This window comes from Pelobates fuscus, chromosome 5 (genome assembly GCF_036172605.1).
Source record: "Pelobates fuscus isolate aPelFus1 chromosome 5, aPelFus1.pri, whole genome shotgun sequence".
Classification (NCBI taxonomy): Eukaryota; Metazoa; Chordata; class Amphibia; order Anura; family Pelobatidae; genus Pelobates; species Pelobates fuscus.
In genome coordinates, this window is record NC_086321.1 from 72,819,749 (window position 1) to 72,841,940 (window position 22,192).

At 38.6% G+C, this 22,192-nt stretch overlaps 1 protein-coding gene across 2 annotated transcripts in view; it reads left to right on the forward strand.

The window, feature by feature from the left end:
• The window catches only part of WDR70 (WD repeat domain 70), a 276,550-nt gene that overhangs the window by 147,427 nt on the left and 106,931 nt on the right, over positions 1-22,192 (forward strand). For both annotated transcript variants that reach the window (XM_063456857.1, XM_063456856.1), the window contains exon 10: positions 13,349-13,523. In XM_063456857.1, coding sequence (XP_063312927.1) covers positions 13,349-13,523 — 175 coding nt within the window. The remainder of the gene's footprint in view (positions 1-13,348; positions 13,524-22,192) is intronic.

Sequence of the window (22,192 nt, forward strand, 5' to 3'; positions counted from 1 at the left end):
AAGCTACAATTTAGATATTGGAATATAAAACTTCCTTCTGGATGGATTCAATTATTTCATTGAATACCATTTGACAGCAACTAACTCTATTCCAAAATGGGCTTTAAAGTATTATTGACTATGAACAATTACAATTATTTGAAATCCCGCCTTAACCAGCCAAAATTATTTTATGACTATTGATTTCTTTTAATGGCACAATATCGCAATAATTGAGCATTTTGACCGGGGTGTGAGCTGTTAAGAACTTTTTTGGTGAGTTCATGACCTAGTGCCTTATTTATAAGACTAAGACAGTCCTTTAGAATAAGACCAGACAATTTGCTCAAACTTGTTTGTACACAGTACAAGTATTACAGCTGTGATATTTTTAATCAAACCTAGTAAAGAAAGGACGTATGTATATATTTGTCCCATATATTTGTCCCTGAAAATTCTCAAATTTGGAGATTACATTTTTAAATACCTAAAGAATACTTTCTGTGAAATATCTAATTTTCCTTGTTACCTTCCCAAACCAGAGCCTTAGTGATTATCTATGATAAACCTATTTGTAATACCTCTTGATTTATGTTTTACCTTTTAATTTCTTAGTTCTGACTGCTGTAGAAGGAACACATTTTGCAGGGTTATTCCAAAATCTACAACCTTTCAGGTATCTGAGCTCATTTCAGTAGCTTATGTTGCATAGTACATGCAGTCAGTATTTTCAGAGACACCTTGTTACCAACTTCACTGTTACTTACTTCAATATTACTTCAATGTTGGGATGTTGTTTAAAACACAAGCTATGTCTTCTTCCTTTGGTCCCTTGAGACGTAGGCCTAATTCATCACATGTGATCCTTTCAGGAGTGTTTAGAAAGGAACTTCTCAAACCAGGGACCACTTACAGTGTAATTCTATGATTACCAAATTGTGTTTCAGTTGGGAGGTCTGTAAAATTTGGAGTAGTGGTATTACTAGAAGACTGGTTTGAGGTACAGTGTATGAATGAGAATTGAGCTTGAATTCAAACAGGATTGAAATAGGTCTCCCCCGAAAGTTATTAATTTTGAAAATGTTGCATACTAGATCCCTTGAGAGAGGTTTTTGAAAGTCGTCATTGACCTTTGCTCCAGTACATGACATTCTAATTAAAACCTTCAATAATAAGAGCTAAATGTACACAGCTTTCCCCCAGCACACATTTGATATTTTACACAGATTATTAGATTTGTGCAAGAATGAAATTACTCTTAAAAGCAAATCTGAAGTGCTTCACAAAAAAAAAATATTCTTTTCTTTTGACACTCTCAGTAAAATAAAATAAAATAAATAAATATATATATATATATATATATATATATATATATATATATAAATTGGGCAATACATGCACAGAGGGATTTACAGTTCACACACCCTTCACATATCACAATAAATTGATAAAAACTGTTGAAATTAAATGTATACAGTCATGCAAGAAGTTTTAAACATTTATTTAAATATTCCCTTTTTTTTTTTTTTTTTTTTTTTAGCACTCATATCTTAGAGAACTTGGCACTTAATATTTTATTCCACTTAAACCTATTTGATATTATGTCTTTCAATAATGTATTACTAAACAAACCAGATTATTAGGTTCCTGCGATAAGATTTGTGCTGGAGTAACAGTTATGAAATAACATTAAACTTGTTGACATTCATGTGACTTGAATATATAATAGGCATTCTTTGCTTTTCTCATTTTGTTTGTTGTTCAGTCTTTACTATTCCATCTTTCTACCTTTTCCCTGATGTTTTTTGAGCTTTACAGTATTTAACATGTGCATCCACCTAATAAACATTGTAGAGGGGTAGGCTATTCTAAAACTACAGTAAAGGGAACACTATAGTGTTAGGGATACAAGCCTGTGTTCTTAATGCTATAGAGCTCTGTTTGCAGGTCTGTTTTAGGTCTCCCCTTCAGGTATGGAGTAAAATCCTAATCCTGTTATGTCATCTGGTTCTCTTGCTGATGTCCAATTAAATGCTCCAAATTAGAAACGGATTTCAATGCTTTCCTATGAGCTTCCTCATCGCGTGATCAAGTTTTGCATGGTCAGTGTAGTGGAAGTTCCTCTAGTGGCTGTCAGTAAGAGCACTAGTGGTGGATTTAACCTGTCTGGGTTACTTTAGTGGTACTTTAATGCCATGTTTTTAGTTTATAGTGAAATAATAAAATTTTTTAAACTGGCCATAAGTTACCCTTTTGAAAATTGCGACCCATTTGTAAAATGATGGCCACGGTGAATTACGGTATACTTTCCCTTATGAGCCTTCTTTCCACAAACTCTGTATGGTAGTGTTTCTTGATCACAGGGTTGGGATCCAAAGTTCAATTCTCATGCAATTTAATTGGGTTCCACAGTGGGTAGAATGGTTATCATATTCTTTAGATAACTGCCAAGAATAATTTTATCGTAAAATCAGTGCATTGAACAACAGTAAGACGTCTGAAGTATATATTAGAATTGAATTTAATGTTGTATTAAAATGTATAAATGGAACCTCAAACTAATTATACAATTGAAGAATGGGTCTTGAAGCTAATGTGAGGAACGGAATTTGGATTCATGTCCGAAAAAGGTTAAAGGGACACTTTAGTCAACATAGAAACATAGAATGTGACGGCAGATAAGAACCATTCGGCCCATCTAGTCTGCCCAATTTTCTAAATACTTAATGTAGTTGTTCTCTTGAGTATAATCATTCCCTTAAGGCATTTTCATGCAGAGGCAGTGTTTACATTGCCCCTTAGGGATACCTCCTGTGGCCAATCCTCAGATGGCCACTAGAGGTGCTTCCTAGGGCAGTGCTGCACAGTAGGCAGCACTGCCTCCCCGCCCACTGGTATTTATATATTTTTTCTTTCTTTTTTTACCCCCCTCTCTCTCTCTCTCTTGCTGTTCCTCCTCCGCCTTGCAGCCAACCATTGGTTTCCCTGACGCTATTTATCGATTTTGTTTACATACCATGGGCCCAGCAAAATTAATACAGAAAACAGAATTATCCCAGCCTCATATGGAATAATCAAGGGGCTATGTCTTGGGCCAACAGGGAGTTGGCAAACTTGCTGGATGGTCTCCAGAAGTGTGGTGAGGTTCCGGGTGGGTTGAGTTGGAAGGGCCATATCAAACAGAATATGGATATAATATGGGAAATGGATGCAGGGGCATACACCACGGGCACCCCTGCAAGGGGGATCGTTACGCTCAGCTCATGCGTGATTCAAAGCTACTGTGGTACCCACTGTAAATGGTCATGGTTTTGCTATACCCAAAAATTTAACTTTTTGTGTTCTCAATGGAGCCAGAAGATATTGGTAAGTCCATTATGTTGTTATTGCTTATTACTATATAAGTGCATTTTCAGATGGCTCTGCACAGCCAATATCTGTTCCTACTGATATGTCACTGAACTTCAATAAAAGTCTATTCAAAACAAAATTAAACTTTTAAAGGATTTGAGTTTTTTTTTTTTTTTGGTAATCGTTTCAATTATGTTGTTATATGTCCAGTCACTAGCATAAATATTAATAGTCTGCAGCCTACAGTATGAAAGATATGGACAAATTCATTTAAACTCTATGGGATTTCGAACTTTAAGTAATAAATGTGAGCTAAATATCTTGATGTATATAGCAAGATTTCCTGCTTACCCTACACTGCTTCTCAGCAGGATACTGGGATGTTTTATACAGGAATTAATATATATTATATCGAGTCTTGGAACTGAATCTATGCTTTAAATGTTGGACTCTTACCAGCTCATCTAAACCAAGCTCCTCTGAGCCGTTCAGAAAGAATATTTAATTCAGTGTAGTGTTTTTTAAGTAACTGGGAATCACTCTCCAGGCAGTCATAAAGCACATGAAATGTGTTGTACAGATGTGCGTTACTACGCATCCTTTCTTTATTCCCCTTCTTATGTCTAAGGCTCATTAACAGTTAAAGTTGAAGTTCAGTTAAACATGGCATAACACAGCCAAAAACCAAGTAAAAACTGATACTCATTTAATTAATTTACATTAACATGAATGTCAAACAATCGTGAGAACACAAATGATGTGTGTGTATATGTATATATATTTGTGTGTGTGTGTGTGTCTATGTAAGGAATAATTGACGACAGGCTGTTGAATTTTTAGAAAAATAATGCACACCCGAGGTGGCCGTTACACCTTGGGTGTGCATTATTTTTTTTCTAATGATTCAACGGCTTGGAGTCAATTATTCCGCTTATACTACAGTTGCCACCTCGAAACATTGTTCAGATGATGTATTTCAAGACGTTTGTCAGGTTTTTGTCATTAAAACGCTCTTGTATCTAGGACTAAAAAAAGGGTATTGTTACAATTGCAATACTCTGATATTTTGGCATCTTGTTGTTACTGGACTAATACGCCTAATCCAATCGCCTAATCCAATCTAATATATTGATATATATATATTAGGTATATATACCGTATATACTCGAGTATAAGACGAGTTTTTCAGCACATTTTTTGTGCTGAAAAACACTCACTCGTCTTATACTCGAGTCAGTTGTCTGTATTATGGCAATTTTCATTGCCATAATACAGACAAGGACCGGGGGCTGTCAGGAAGCTGTAACTTACCTTCACCGCAGCTCCTGTCAGCTCCCTTCTCTCTCCTCCGTCCGTGCAGCTCCCAGGTCAGCTTCCTCTGCAACTCTCGCGAGAGCCGCGGGGTCAGAGCATTGCCACGGGTTACCGTGGCAACGCTCCGCGCGACCGCGAGAGTTGCAGAGGAAGCTGACCTGGGAGCTGCACGGACGGAGGAGAGAGAAGGGAGCTTACAGGAGCTGCGGTGAAGGTAAGTTACAGCTTCCTGACAGCCCCCCTCCTACAGCCCATCCACTGGACCACCAGGGAGTGAGAGCCCCCCTCCCTGGCCAGCTAACAAGCAGGGAGGGGGGACGAAAAAAAAATAAAAATAAAAAAAAATAATAATAACAAAAATAATAACAACATTAAAAAAAGATATATTACAATAATAATAATTAAATAATAATAATTAATAAAATGCCAACCCCCACCAATGCTCTGCACTCACACACACACACACTGCACTCTCACACACACACACTGCACTCACACACACTGCATTCATACACACACTCATACACACACTGCACTGCATTCATTATATACACACACTGCATTCATACACACACTGCATACACACTGCATTCATACATACACACTGCACTCATACATACACACTGCACTCATATACACACTGCACTGCATTCATTATATACACACTGCACTCACACACTGCACTCATACACACACTGCACTGCATTCATTATATACACACTGCACTCATATACACACACTGCACTTCATTCATTATATACACACTGCATTCATACACACACTGCACTCATATACACACACTGCACTCCATTCATTATACACACACTGCATACACACACAGCATTCATATACACACTGCATACACACACACACACACACACACTGCATTCATTATATACACACACTGTAAATAAATATTCAGTTAATACAACTTTTTTAGGATCTAATTTTATTTAGAAATTTACCAGTAGCTGCTGCATTTTCCACCCTAGTCTTATACTCGAGTCAATACGTTTTCCCAGTTTTTTGGGGTAAAATTAGGGGCCTCGGCTTATATTCGGGTTGGCTTATACTCGAGTATATACGGTATATATTAGGTACAAATTGAAATAGGCTAGCACTCATGGTCTTGTAGTGAAAGGTTTTCTTCCTTTATTGAAAAATTATTAAAATATGCAGAACGACGATTCAGTCCCGGCTCAGGACTTTTTTCAGGATCATAAATACATTCAGGAAAGTTCCAGACCGGGACTGAAATGTCAATCTGCATATTTTAATGATTTTTCAATAAAGGAAGAACATTTTTCACTACAAGACCGTGCATGCTAGCCTATATCAGTTTATACCTATTGGGTATTGAGCCCTGGGCAAGGATATATTTGAGCCTGGAGTGCATGGAATGCAAATTACTTTTTATATAGATATTTCAAGTCGGGGACATACACCGCAATAATGAGCAAATAGTAGTAAGCACAAGACGGTTGTGGTGTGCCGGGGCCTGTAATAAAAGAGGGCCCATCCATTAAATTGTAATAAAGGGGAGAGGTGGGAGGGATGAACCAGCTGTTACGGTCCTGTAATGGAGGGTGCCTGAATTTTTATAGCCGGGGTAACCCCTCCCACAATTACAGGCTACACCTTAATATATATATATATATATATATATATATTAATATTAGATTGGATTAGGTGTATTAGTCCAGTAGACAAGATGCCAAAATATCAGAGTATTGCAATTGTAATGATACCCTTTTTATTGGACTAACATAATATTTAAAATACAAGCTTTTGATAATTATGCTCTCTTCCTCAGGTCTGAAGCAAAAACACTGAACAGCCACAACATTAAAACCACCTAATCAAACCAATATGTGAGAGCTATAGAAACACCGTACAGATATTATGGCAGCACTTAAAATACAATACACAAGAAATGTGTAAAAAATAGACAATAGTTACCAAAACAGCGCGCTAAAATAATCTGCAAATATAAAATACAAATAATAGTGCAGACTGTCTGAATACACTCCTATATATTTAGAGAAATCTTAGGGAAAAAAACTCACATGTCCCAGAGCCCTATCACCCCTGGCTCTGGGTTTGTAAGGCTCTTTAGGAGAGGGGATATCCCCACACTGCTGAATCCTTCAAAGGATATGTTCACTGCCGATCCCTGCTGTGCTGTGTGTGTGAGTTTATTACATAAAATCACCTGCCTAGTATCGTGTAGGTCCCCCTCGTGCTGCCAAAACAGCTCTGATGCATCGAGGCATGGACTCCACAAGTCCTCTGAACATGTCCTGTGGTATCTGGCACCAAGACATTGGCAGCAGATCCTTTAAGAGCTGTAAGTTCTTAAGACCTCCATGGATCAGATTTGTTGTCCCAGCACATCCCACAGATGCTCAATCGGATTGACATCTGGGGAATTTGGAGGCCAAGGCAAGACCTTGAACTCTTTGTGTTCCTTAAACTATTCCTGAACACTTTGTGCAGTGTGGCAGGAAAAGAGGCCACTGCCATCAGTGCACACCATTGCTCTAAATCTCTAGGTATGTGATATGTGTCAAAGTAGCATCCACATGAATGCCAGGACCTAATGTTTCCCAGTAGAACATTTCTCAGAGCATAACACTGCCCTCTTCCCATAGTGAATCCTACTGCCATCTCTTCCATAGGTAAACTATACACTTGCACCCGGACATCCACCTGATCTAAAATAAATCTGGCTTTATCATACTAGGAAATATTCTCCAATAACTCCCTGGTCTAGTTTTGATGCTCAGGACCCCAATGAAGGGGCTTTTGGCAATGGACAGGGGTTATCATGGACACTATGCAGCCCCATAAACAGCAAACTGTAATACACTGTGTATTCTGACACTTTTCTATCATGGCCAGCATTAGGATTTTCAGCAATTTGAGCTTGAGTACCTCTTCAAGACGGGCTAGCCTTTGCTCCCCCACAAGCATCAATGAGCCGTGCACGTCTATGACTCTGACGCCAGTTCACCAGTCGTCCTTCCTTACACCACTATTACTAGGTACTAACCACTGCATACTGGGAACATCCCACAAGACTTATCTTTTTGGAGATAGTCTGATCCAGTCATCAAGCCATTACTATTCGGCTTTTGTCACTCAGATCTTTTCACTTGCTAATTTTTCCTGCTTCCAAAGCATGAAATTCAAGAACTGACTGTTCACTTGCTGCCCAATATATCCCACCCCTTTGACAGGTTCCTTTGTAACGACTTATAGATCCTGTAAATAGTGTACAAAGACAATTACAAAAATTATCTTTATCAATGAAAAGATAAACAAAACGAACTTGAGGGATTTTTTTCACTTTCACATTTTATTTATTTAAAAAAAAATGTATTGAAGAAATTATGAAACGAGTTTCACTCAACTGGCATCTTCTTTTCGCTGTGACTCTTGGGGGAATTATTCACTAAACAGTGAGTGGTGATGAGTCGAAAAGCATTTGAAAAGTTTAGTATCCTACTTTAAAAAAAAAAAAAAAAATCCTCTCTCACCATTTTAGTACATTAATTCCAAAGTTACCAGAAGTTCATACTATATCTTCCCTCTGTATTCTTGTTATTATGGGAATAAAAGTTCATGTATAAATATTTTTGATATTTGCTATGTACTACACACCATTTGTAAGGCTTTAACCCCAATTATTTATGACCCAACAAAATGTGTGTCATATTTGACAAGCCTCCCCAATAAGAGTTTGTGGTTGACGAGTATTTAATGTACTTAATACTTTTAATGTAAGGAAAACATTATTATTGATAATTACCAAGCCAGGTGATTAATGACTTTCTACACACAATTTTTCTCACAAATCAATCATGGAGTCCAACGCATAGTCCATGATGGATACGGTGTGCAGTGAATAACAGTGTTTAGCCCTTGTGATATAGCACAGTAGGCGCCTATAATTATACATGTCAGCTCTTGGGAAATAAAATGAAGTGCCAAAAAAAATTCACATACATATAACTATCAGTGGGAAATTACCACAAGTTCAAAGAAAAAAAAAAAATACCGATTAGTATGTATGGCTTAACGGAGAACTTTCACTTCCCAGGATTTTGGAATATTGTGTTTACTTACTGTGTTTACCAAATATGTGTTTGTGAGCTGTTACAGGGACACTATAGGCGCCTGGACCACTTTAGCTCATTGAAGTGGTCTGGGTGCAATGTTAACTTCTACTCTAGTGACTGTCAGTATGACGGGCTCTTCCAAAGCACCTCATAAGAGAGCATTGGTTCCAATGGGGAAGGTCTAATGCGTGAACGGTTCACTGCACATTAGATACCCCCCCTCCCCCAATGTCAGACATTGGTGGAGAAGGAGTGCAGGTAAGTGAATGAAATAGTTTTTTTTTTTTCAATCCTTTTATGGACAGGGTGAACTTCTGGGGCAGAGTGACACTAAAGTGTTCCTTTAAATAAAATTAAATGTTGAAATCAACACCTCTTTATCTTGCATCTGCGAGCCTCCATCTTAGTTTCCTGTCAGACATTGTTGTAAGCTGTGTCTTATGCACCTAACAGTCAGAATGCAGAAAGCATATCGCGAAGAGGAGAAATGAGACAGTTACTCTTCATTAGCAATTATCCTTGGCTTTGTCCTGTCTGAATTTGATTATGATGTTTTTTGATACACCTTTATTTCCCCCAGTGTGCTGGTAATGCCACTGCCAGCACTCCTCACCCGTTGAGATAATCAATACTCAACCAATCCAATGCTTCCCCATAGAAAAGCATACAGGGGCCAGTGTACATGTGTGGCAATCACCACACTGTGTTAATCAGCATGCATTGATTCTCCAGGAATTCACTCTAGTGGCTGTCTGAGTGACAGCCACAAGAGGTGGCTTTAGGCAGCAAAGTAAACCTTGCCTTTTCTCAGGAAGAGCGGTGTTTACACTGCAGAGTCTGCAGGGACAGGCACTTTACCCCAGAACCACTACATTGAAGGAACACTTTGGGGACCTTAACATCTTTATGAGCATAACGTTTTTATAGTGCCATGAGGTTCCCGGCTCCAGCTTATCTTTAGGGGCTAAACTCTTTCTACGAACCCCAAAGTCCAGTATCCAGCACCTGATTACTTTGCCACTTGTCTTTCAGCTGACACTCTAAGCCAATCAGTAGCTCCCCATTCACAAAATGGCTTGTGAAAAGTGCATATTTTTCTCAAGCCATTTTGTGAAGGGTGAGATTTTAATTGACTTAGAGCATCAGCCAATCAGCGGAGCCCGTTGCCAAGGCTCCATCTTTCAAGATTCTGCAACAGAAAAAGGGGAATAGCGACTGGTCGCTGAATACTGGATTTTGGGTTTAAACTATTTGTGAACATTTAACCCCTATAGGTAAGCCTGTGCCAGGGACCTCCTGGAAACTTCAAAACAACAGCTTAATTTCAAGAATACACAGAGTGTTCCTTTAACCTGTAGTTGTTCTGGTGCAGAGAGTCCCCCTTGAATTAAAATTTGAATTAAAATAGCATGCCTTCCAATCTTCCTGATTTACGATTTTCAGTCTCTGTCCTGTCATAGCGACTATTGGGGAAACCAGGAAACTGTCACAAAAAAGGAGTTGCACAAGTAGATCATTTGGTGCATTTGGGCTGCTCTCTGGGCTCTAGGACCCAACAGGGAGAACTGAAACAGTGCTCTCTGCATGGTCTGCCCTCAGTTGGCTGGCCTGCCCAATTGGCGGACAACCTTGTATATTAACTCTAGGCAAACCTGCCAGTATTTTGACGGACCCGCCTCATTTTATCCCACCAGTATCCCACTTCTCGGGAAGCCGATGTTGTCGGTATGATATAGTGCATGCTGTTGAAATAAAGTTAACCCAAGTTATAGATGAGTTTTAGTGTTTTGTTCATTGATGTAAATTCCAGAGAAGTGACCGTTTCTCATTTAATTTAACACTAAAGTGTATTGACAAATATTTATAACGACTAATAATATTAAGCATTCAACTGTCACAATTTTTCTTTTTTTTCTTTTTTTCTTTTTTTTTTTTTTTACATCTGAAAGTCTGGAGATTATTGTTTTTATTGCCTAACCTCGTGCTACTCATTTTATTAACCTAGAAAAGAGTAAAGGCTAAAATGATTTTGATAAAGCTCAAATCAGCAACTCTGAGAGAGAGCAGCTAGAGCTCTAACCACTTGGCAAACCTAAGGAATTTAGATGGCATTATATTATAATTATTATTACATGAGGTTAAGAAATATGACCCAAGCGTAGTACATGCCATTAGGATGTTTAATGGTTAAAGTATAACTACTGATCACTCCCATGCACATGGGAAATTAACTTGAGGCACATACCCAAAACAGACAAGCTTCACATAAATGGATTCTTCTTAAGGAGACAAATCGCTAATAACAGAACTCATATGATTTATTTCCCACTCACCGCTATCTAAAATTATTATGTGGGAGGTCCATGTCCATAGTAGACACTTGCTTACAGGTTTCTGTCCTCTAGGAGACACCTATTTCATAAAGGACCTTTTTTTAACTTAAGTAGGCTGATAGGAAGATATAAGTACCACGGGTCATGGCCAGGGTCCTCAGTAGTCCAGTCAGCCTCCTATGCTTGATAGCAGTACTGCAGGAACAGTTATGGTGGTATACTCAGTGCTGTCTTAGTCCTCCAGTGTCAGTGTGTGAGGTTGGATAGAAAGTGAAGGAGATCACATACCATCTGCCCACCAACAAGCTCTCACACAGGAAGTGCCTTGCAGGAGGTGCAGGGACAGCATTGAGTGATGCACACTGTATAATATCTACTGCAGACCAACAATCAATCATAGGAGGGTGACTGAATTAAAGAACATATAGAAGGCTGAGTACTTTGCAAATAACCATTCAAACATGCCTTAAAGAGGCACTGTCATGCCAAACTTACATTTCTCCTATTGTTTCTCTTCCTCTCTCAGAATATGTTCTTCTTCTTTTTTTTTCTGATCTGGTTTTCTTTAAAACATAAGACAAAGTAGGAACTTTGTTGTCTTAAGTATTTTTCCTACGCTTGACTTTCTTTGACCAGAGGAGGAGCTTAAGTCGACTCCACTTCCTGTGTCAAGGAGGAGGGTGAGTATTTTCTTTGACACAGAAAGGGGAGCTCAATCAAAGAAAATAGAGCGTAGAAAAATTACATAAGACAAAGTAGTCCCTACTTCATCTTATGTTTAAGAAAACTAGATCAGAAATAAAGAAAAGAAGAACAGATTCTGAGAGAGGCAGAGAAGAAGCAACAATAGGATAAAGGTAAGTTCAGCACGACTGTATCGCTTTAAATAGACCTAAATAACCCTCTCAAAAAACCTAAAGAAACCATTTACGTAGACCCACATTTAAGCACTGAATGACTGAACCCTAAAAAAGCCTTTACTTTAATCCTAGGTTTAGCTCATCTAAAAAAACTAATGCTCAATGTGCCTAAATACTTGGTTTAACCCCACTCTAACCCTTAACCCTATAATCGTAAACATCCCTTTTAATCTGTACTCTAAGCTAACTCCGACGTTAACCCATCTCAAATCTTAAACCTCCCCTTAACCATAACCACTTCTAACATCATCTTAAAACCCGCATGCCCACTATACTCACATATTCTAACACATTATAAGCAGAAATATGCACATACATATGCAGTTGTCAAATATCAATAAGTTTTTAGAGGCTTTTATTACTGCAACGTCCAGTCAATAAACTCCATTAACTTTCTGTTCTATTATATTTTTTCGGAAAGTTGTGTGTAGCAGGGGGCACCTTAGAGTTCTGTGCCAAGAGTCACCCTCACATACATGTAGAACCATTTGTCTCCAAATACCTTTATTTTCTATTGAGTTTAAGGTTCATCAAGATTACTTGATATTGCTTTTTGTATTCTGATTTAAATTCTAGTTATCTCATTGAATTCTGTATAAAATACAGCTTTGGGGCAAAGCTTTAGAAGCACATCTTGGAATCCAATGGAATGTCCAGCTTAGTGCTCCAATTTTGGAACTTTGCCCAGAGTCGCAATGCTATTAACCAGTGGTGAAAATAATGTAGTGAAGGCCCTGGAGCAAGAAATTTCTTCGCGCCTCCCGGTTTTTTGAGCGTTTTAATGCAGGAGTTTGTTTGTGTGTAAAGTTGTGTAAAGTTGAATTTTAAATGCAGGTGCATTTTTGTGTGTAGTATTAGTGTTTGAATAAAGGAATGTGTTTGTATATCATTTTTATGTTTGCAGGGGTATGTTTGCATGTAGTGTTGCAGTTTGCTGGGGTGTATCCAGATATAGACATACACTGTATAGACATACCCTTTTACAGAGATAAACATGCACATTAACTCACTGACACACTCGAGTACACACACTGACACACACACTTGCACTTAGCAGCTGTCTCCCTGCCTGTGCTACTGCCTCAGGTAAGGCTCAGTATTAGCTTGGAGGAATTGACTTGCACTCACTTCCTGCCATGCTGCGGATACTACACGGGTTGTTAAAGGGCCCCAGCACCTGACTGGATAGGGTGGCTCTAAGTGCAATAGTTTCACTGCTGCTATTACTTTTCTCTAAGCAAAGGTTTTATATCTTTCATTTGTTAATTAAAATTTTAATCTTTATTCTTTCAAATAGTGTGAATTAAAAATATTTCTCATTGTTCTCCAGGACAGTTCGAATTTGGGACGTAAACAGTGAGAAAAAGCATAAGAATATATTTAAGCCAAGGTCTTCTCAAGGGAAACGTGTTATTCCAACATGCTGCACGTACAGCAGAGATGGGAGGCTTATAGCAGCCGGATGCCATGATGGAACCATCCAGATATGGGATAGGAATATGAATGTAAGTAAACTTGTAAAAGTAAAGCCAAGTAAGTAAAATTAAACTTGCCTGCAGATACAATGTACCAAGGGAGGTTGGTTACAGTAGCTGGTGATGAAGGAAATCTGTCCATAAGAAAGATATAATATATCCTGTATAGATATGATACACAAGGGGGATTCAGTAAGTTTCACTTACAGAAGAACAGGAAGTCCAGTACTGGGCCGAAATATTAAATTGTTGCTAAAATAAAGATATCCGAGATCGTAATGAATAAAGAATTTAGAGTCAATGCAGGTGGGAAAAATGCAAATTAAAGACGCATGGAAACTGATGAGTAAACTAGAGAGAAGAATATGGAACAGAATCGCTTAGGCTATAACAAAATGCATTAGACCAAACACCAGTCTAGAGTATAGCATTTGCCTGTGATGAAGACGCAAAGTGACTGATGTGTTGATGTTGTAGAGAGATGACACAGGGAGACCGGTAGTGCCAGATCTATCTATACGACCGTAGATATACTCTGAGCTTACTCTGCAGTTTGGTGCCCAGCATCGTAATTACTAGCCATGGACAAGAAAGAAGCTGAAAGCAATGTAGTATACTGAAAGCAAATACATGCATATAGAAGCAGCATATACAAATGTAATCTGTGAAGTAATTCAGTGTAAACTTTAATAGTCTCAGTCTGTTAAACCTCAACCTGGGCAGTGTAAACTCCACACAGAAGCTGGTTTTCATCCTTCTGCTGTGTTGTTCAGCTCAATATACACAGCACTGACATGTTGCGTTTCTGCTCTGCGTTGTTCCAGCATTACCACTGCACATAGAAGACCACCTTTTTTTTTTTACGAAGCTCCACTTTGTTCATGTGTGAAGTATTCCTACTTACGTCAGTGGATTTTCCGTTCATTTCTATCTCATAACCAACACTGCTTTTCTTGTAGACATTGTATATCTCGCTGCCTATTTAGTGGATGTCATTCCCATAAAATGATATTAACACTTTAATTGCAATAAAAAAAGGGGTGTACGTTAATATTGCAAAGCAAATATACATCTTCTGTTGCTGGAAGAGATACGGAGCCTACAGGAATATTTTATATTTAATATTTTCAGATGATCTGTATATTGAAGGCTAATTTTAAGGCTGATGTGAGAACAGTACAATCAATATCCCTTTCGGAGTTCATACAAAGTGTCCACGTAGGAGACTGTTGTAGCTTGGATATCTCTCCGCTCAGCCTTTTTGTGTAATTAATTGTCTGTTATCTAGAGAGAACATTATTTATTAACTGCAGTCAAAGAAATGTTCGTGCTTTAATAAACAACTTTATATTACACCCATGTAGGGTATAAGTTGCGATTCTTATATTTACTCAGGCTTCTTGGCGGATAAATTTAAATTAATGTGAAAGGGTCATGCTTTATTTTTAAAGGAAAAGCTTATTATTTAACTATACCGGCTGAATATTTACAGTTAGCCCACTGTTTTTTGCGTCTGTTTACACATATGTAATTATCAGTGGCGTACACATGACCCATGGGGCCCCGGAGCGAAAATTGATCTATGCCCCCTCCCCCCCCCCCCCCCGCGCTTACTCTGCGCGGGCCGGGGCCGCAACACATGGTACGCCAGTGCATGCAGATGCACACACACTTAAAGGACCACTACAGACACCCAGATCACATGAGCTCAATGAAGTGGTCTGGGTGCCAGGTCCCTCTAGTTTTAACCCTGCAGCTGAAGGGTTAATCCAGCCTCTAGTGGCTGTCTCATTAACAGCTGCTAGAGGAGCTTCCGCGATTCTAAGACACTGAACGTCCATAGGAAAGCATTGAGTAATGCTTTCCTATAGGCGGTTTGAATGCGCGCGCGGCTCTTGCCGCGCATGCGCTTTCGGAGCTGAGAGGCGGAGGGATCCCCAGCGCCAAGGGAGTCCGACGCTGGAGAAAGGTAAGTGCTGAAGACACACACACACACTCTCACGAACAGACACATACACACTATGTATGTAAATATATACATATATATTTATTTTGTAAATTTATATATTTTTTTGTTTCCAACAAGTGAAATAAAATGAACACATTAGGACAAGCAGTTCCCTATATACAACCTTATTTCTAGCCACAGAAGGCCTTCTGTTTAGTTTTACAAAAATTGAGGTTGGACAAGTCAATCGGTAGTCTTCAAAAAAACTTTAATATGATCTAACACTATAACCAGAAAACGTCCTTATCAACTGTGTGCTAGAGTTCTGTGGCAGGTTCATCAAGCAATGTCCTAAAACTATCTATTCAATCATCCTATATATATGATAGGTTTATTGCTTTGTTTTGAGGGTCAGAATGCTGCAAAACAATATTAGATGTGAAATAAGGAGGCCTCGGAACTCAAAATTATGAAATGCTCTCCCATCCTGTAGGCCACGAACCCATCCGAAGGCAGCGCAGCCCCTGTGTATTCCCTCGTCGTCGTCCCATGAAGCTCCTATCAGGTGTCTATAGTTGTCAGTACTTGTTAAAAGTCTTCCTGAAAAGGCATGTGTCCATGTGTCTACATGTGTTTGGGTTCGGCCTTGAGCCAACAGTGTCAATTCTTCAAATTGTCTCAGTTCCTCCATTTTGTCGTACCAATGGGTATTGTATATATTTTTTATGTGTTCTACTTTTGCGTTAAATTCTTTGTTGCTCACACGCTGTTACTTTTGTTATTTGTTGTTTCTTTGTAATCTTGTTATTACTGCAAATGCATAGTTAGTATTAAAGATGATCCATGAAACAAACAAAGTATTAAACAAGCAGTGCATGTAAAAAAAATCAATAAAAAAAATCAACACATTATGACCAAATCGATTACTGCTAGCACTGCCAATTAAGAAAAGGCAGGCAGAGATTACATTCAAAACATAAGAGATACTGGAAGTGGAGCTGGTGTTGGAAGAAGGAGGTTAGGAACAGAATAAGGATAGAGAAGAAAGAGGACTTTACAAGGAAGATCAGATGGCTAGTTAAAGATTGTGGCTAGTAAATGTAATTAATCCCCATAGATCTGTTTAGTCTAGTAAAAATTATATAGTATTACAGGGTTCATATTGTGAATTCTGGGAAGGTGAGTTAGCTCTTACCCTCTTGTATATGCCAATATGTATTTTGTCCGTCAATAACTTGCTGTGATATATTCCTACTGTAAAGTTCAAGAAAATAAATTGGCTCTATGTGAAAACCAATATTAAAAAGGTGACTATTCTACAGCAGTGGTTCCCAACTTTTTTTCAGCCAAGGCACTACTACTATTTTTTTTAACCTTGATCAGTGGCTTATAGAAGGCCCTGTTTTGATGCATACATACCGGTACATACTTTCAGCTAAACTGACTTAGTAGTATACATTTTTTGCCACATGTGAAACCCAATTTTATTGCGTCCACTGCTTTAGACCGACATAGTCAGGTTGTTGTTTTCTACTGATATTTGTAAGTGATCTGAAGGATAGTGAATTTGCAACACACTTTTTTAAAATAACACTTGTGGTCCAAATTGACAAAATTATTTCTAAAGTTAAAGGGCTGTAGTCCAGCTATAGCTAGAGTTATGAACCATTTGATTTGCCCAAGCTGCAGGAAGAAAAAAATAACTTTTACTCACTATTTTGACATCCAAATGCCTCAGGATGGAACCCGATTATTGCCCTGTGTCTCTCCTCTGCAACCAGATATTTGCTGTCTTCTGGAAACTCAATTTTTCAGACAGTTTTTGTTGCTACCATCAACCCAATCCCCTAAACCTACAACCTACAGATCTTTCCAGAACAAGTCTAGCAATTGTAAATATAACGAGAACGGTTTACACAACGTTGATGCTACCTGGCAGACAAGTAGAGTGAACTGGAATGCGTGAACAATGACGACTTCACTGCACTAGTCAGTGGGGGTGCTAGATGTTGGGTGAGAATGTGTGGCCATCTCGTTCAAAATTAATGAGCGAGTAGAGAAACAAATCGGCATCAAATTTTGTTTTAAACATTACTCCATGTAAGCTATTTGGATGATTCAGAAGGCTTTCAAGGGCGATGCAGTGAGTGCAGTGGAAACCAAAAGTGTAGCACAAAGCTTCAAAGATGGTCGGGAATCTGTTGAAAGATTTGGCGCTTGGAGACTTCTGACTTCTACCCAAAACTAAAATTCCCTTTCAAAGGTTAGAGATGACCATCAATGAGATTTAGGTAAATATGACGAGGCAGCTCATGGCAGTTCCAACAAAGGATTTTGCAGAGTGTTTTAAGTCGTTGAAGAGTTGCCCGGGAGAACTGTGTGAGGTCCCAAAGTGCAAACTTTGAAGGGGACTGAGGCATTATTGTCCTATGTACAATGTTTCTTGTATCTTCAATAAATGTCTTTATTTTTCATGTAACATGGCTAAATACTTTCTGGAGAGACCTCGTAAACCCAGTCTTTGAACACTCTGGCAAATACCTGCACTGCCCACATCCCCTTGCAGACTGCAATGACTTTGGCTGCCAAGATTGTTGTCCGTACCTTGCACTCTTCTTACACTTCTGCATCTGTGAAAACTTACACTAACGTTATGTTTCTTTTAGGATTCTGTTTACAATCCTTGTCTCACACATATTTTTTTTACAACTCTTCTCTATGGCAATACACAAGACAGAATAACTGTCAGCCATGCCAGGAGGTAAAATTGGCCAGAAGGCAGAAGAAATGGCTAAAACCAATATTTCAGAGGTCAGGATATAAAAAAGAAAAAAATAGGAACCTGTGCTGATGGCAAACAGGGATTATATGATCAGTAAAAGGAAGGAAACCATCTCTAATTGGATACCGCATAATTATCTCTAATCAGAAGACACAACTCAGTATTTTTCTGCGCTACCAGTGACCTTCATCTGTGCTCTGCTTTCACTCCAACTTCCAATGCTCATTCGAATGGGGGCAGCCCTGGAGATTTGACTTCCCGTACAATTCTATGTCTCTACATTTCTGGATACACAGTTTCACAGTTTTTGCATAATTTTACCCAACTTCCTTTACCCTTTACTTTTCAGACTTTACTTTTCTAACACATTTCCTAAATCTTGATTGAAGGTGGTATTTTAAAAGCAAACATAGTTTGCAAGCTGCTATCTCAGTTTTGTGGTGATGCGAAAGCATGTATTTAGCACCCCATACTGATGCTGGCAAATTAGAATTAGACACATCCCATGAATGATATTTACCCCGTACAGCTGCAAATCTTACTCGGAATTTATTACTGTGTATTCCCATAGTTATGCTTCAAAAATGAGATACAGTGCAGAAGACGACCTGCAACGAAAACATAAAGCAGGTGTAATGATGTGGCTTAGGTGTTATAATACACAAGCTTGGCAGAATTATGGTTAATGCACTTAATCTTTCCTAGACTGTAGTTAATCTTCCTCTTATTTGTCATGATTTTACTGTCTGCGTTTAAATGTTTTGGAAGGTAGGCATTCAGCACATTTCAGCTAATATTTTACATTTTATTGGGTCAGGCTCTAAGCAGAGGATTGGACTGGCCATGGTCCTGAATTTGTGCAGTAAGGCCACCGTATTTTGGACCTTGGGTATTTAATGATCATAACATATAAGAGAAGAAAGGGGAGCTTTAGACCAGGAAATTTGGCATGCCGAGAGCACATGACAGATTACAGATAACAAGTAAAATATATTAAAAATGCATGGCCTCTCTGGGCTTCTGTAGTTTTATTTAGAAAAATTCCTTGTACTAATATTTTTGCTGACAGGAATTGGTACTCCCATAATTTAAATGTCTGTGCACTCTGGACATCCTGGACTGTTTCCTGTTCACCACAGGTTTATTCTAAACTCAAAACTCAATGTAAAAACTCAGTCTTAAAGTTTTTAGGGCAAGCCATTGAGTGGCTAGTGACATTACATTGTGTCTAGCTACAGCCCTCTCAAGACATCCTTCATTTTGGAAAGTTAGTGTAAAGTATTACACTCAAGAGGTTATGATTATTTTCAACTCCTATTATTCACGTTTAAGATGGAGCAACCTTCTAATTGGTATAATCTCTGACAAATGACAGCTTAATGTCTTCCCAGATTTTGGTGACAAGTGTATTTAACATCTTGTAGACAAAAAAAAACATACATTGGACCCCCCAGCATGACAAAATATGTTTCCACTGGAGTCTACAAACACATTTTAGACATCTAAGCACAAGCATTGCCATTTGTAGGATTCATGGCTTCTGGGCTTTGTCAATGCTTCATTTAAATATTATCTAGTGTTATTTTGTCATTTACATATAATACTTTGCACTCAAAATCGTGTGATCTTTTCATTTAGCATTGTTTATTTATCCAGTTAACACAAACAAAAATCTGCTAACACCTATCAGTCTGTGAGGCTAAGCATTGCTATAGCATTTAGTTAATGATATAACAATAATATAAGGCTGTGTAATTTGTTGAAGTTAAAATAATAAAGTTGGGGGATGGTTTTGTAATGTTCTATAAAATGTTTTTCAGCTCAGATCCATACATCAACATCAACAATTTTGCTATTGGGAAGATTGGACTGTCATATCTTCCCCTTTCTCATCAGCTGGTACTTTCAAGTATCTGAGCATTATTTGGAGATCACTGATCATTTTCTCATCTCCGGGCTTATTCTTTATATAGGATTTGTATGATGTTGGAGCAGTCTGTGATTATGGTGTACATTTAACCCTGTGTCTAATGGACACCACTGGGTTTGCTCTGGGTTGGGACTTGCGAGCAGAGAGGATCTGAGAGCGGCCGGAAGTGTGTGTGAACGCTTGCAAAGCAGAGGGGCCTCTCCACTCTCCAGACCCGATATGGACATTTCAGTGGAAGACAAATATCTGTCACTGCAGTTATCATTTTAATAGAGAGCACTATCAGCTGTCTTTATATATCCCTTTCCTGAGAGTTGGACATCATTCCCTCCAGAAGACAACCACCCATATATCCCATAAGCGGGGATCATACCGCTGTACGCCTGTTATACCTGAGCTGGCTATAGCTCTCCTAAATGTGAGTTTAATATATATATTCATATTCTCACATATATTGACCAACACAGTCTATACGATCGGTCTCTTATTTGTGTCTTCCATATTACGAGAATAATCGAACTACTATAAACAGTGAGGACACCCAATCACCAAAAGCACCTTAAAAGACACTCATTGCTAGAGTGCAACTTCAAACTATCTTGGACTTATTTATATGCAGTTACTTTTTATATATATGCTCTATCTATATACTTGTTTTATTTCCTATAGTCTACACTGATATACTTTGGCGCAGCTTTGCACTACTGTTGTTGTTGTTTTCTACCACCATATTTACCAGTTTATGGATAGTTATCATTGCTTTGAATAGCAGTCCTTTACATTAGTGCTAGTATGATTCTTGGAAAGGGCTTGCAAGGGGAACAGGTGGGCAATCGTTCCCTGTTCCACTAACATAAAGAGGTTGCGGGCTGTTGCCTCACAGCACAATTTTTGTTGGCACAGTTCTGCAAGAAAGAGGCATGAAGCAAGAATTAACCTTGACTAGCCTAACACCGTGTAGATTTGTTTTGGGTCTGCCATCTCAATGCTCTCTATACCTGCAGTACTCCTATTAATATTAATATTATTATTATTTTATAAAACACCAACAAACTCCACAGGTAGACTAACAAACAAGTAGTTGCAACAAGACGTGTTGAACACACAGGAACGAAGGGCCCTGCTCATACTTACATTCTAAGGGCGCAAAATTTTGCAACTTTAACATAGGGGTTACCCCCCACAAGTTTAGCAACCTGACAATGTCTCCCTACTTAAGTCCTTCTTTTCCTTACATTCTAAGGGGACACGAGAAAAGGCAAAGATGTATTTCAGGTAATGGAAGAGTAGCTTGCTAGAAGAGTTTACAACGAAGGTTTATTTTATTAGATGGCACAGTTGCATGTGAGAAGGTGAGGAAGGAACCTGATATGCCTTCTTGAAGATGTGAGATTTCAGTGATTTTTCTTTTCTACTGGATACTGGGTGACAGTCTAATGGAGCAGGGAAGGGAGTTCCTTAGGAATGTGCAGTCCTTGAGAAATTTTGAAGGAAATAGCCAGACATGCAAGAATGAACCGATTAGTTGTGTATCACGATAGTTAGACTGGAGCAGTGTTTTTAATAGATTTGTAAATTAGGTTATTTGATGGGAGACTCAACTGCTGCCAGACTGTGATGAGTATGTATTGTGGAGGTGTATGCAGTGGCCTTAGGCTGTGATGACACATTGCTCAGGACATTCATAACAAATGCCTATTTCCATTGGTGGCAGCAGAGTCGTGGGAATTAGAGCCTGAGCCACAAATTCCTGCGGATGGACCTTCACACTGCACAAGTCATACTGATGGAGATTGCAGGATAAATGATATCACACCTTTAATACACAGTCGCCCCTATTTGTCAAGCCCATACATCACATTTGCCACCTGAGAGGAACCATCACACACAAATCTGCAAGTTTATTTTTGCTTGCCAATGTTTCCAGGCCCCCCTCTGTAACCCCGGCATATTTAAAGTAAATCTGTTCATTTTATATGCAGCGTTATTTTATATGTGTAAACCAGAAGTTGCTCATAGGAGTATTAAAACACTGTAAT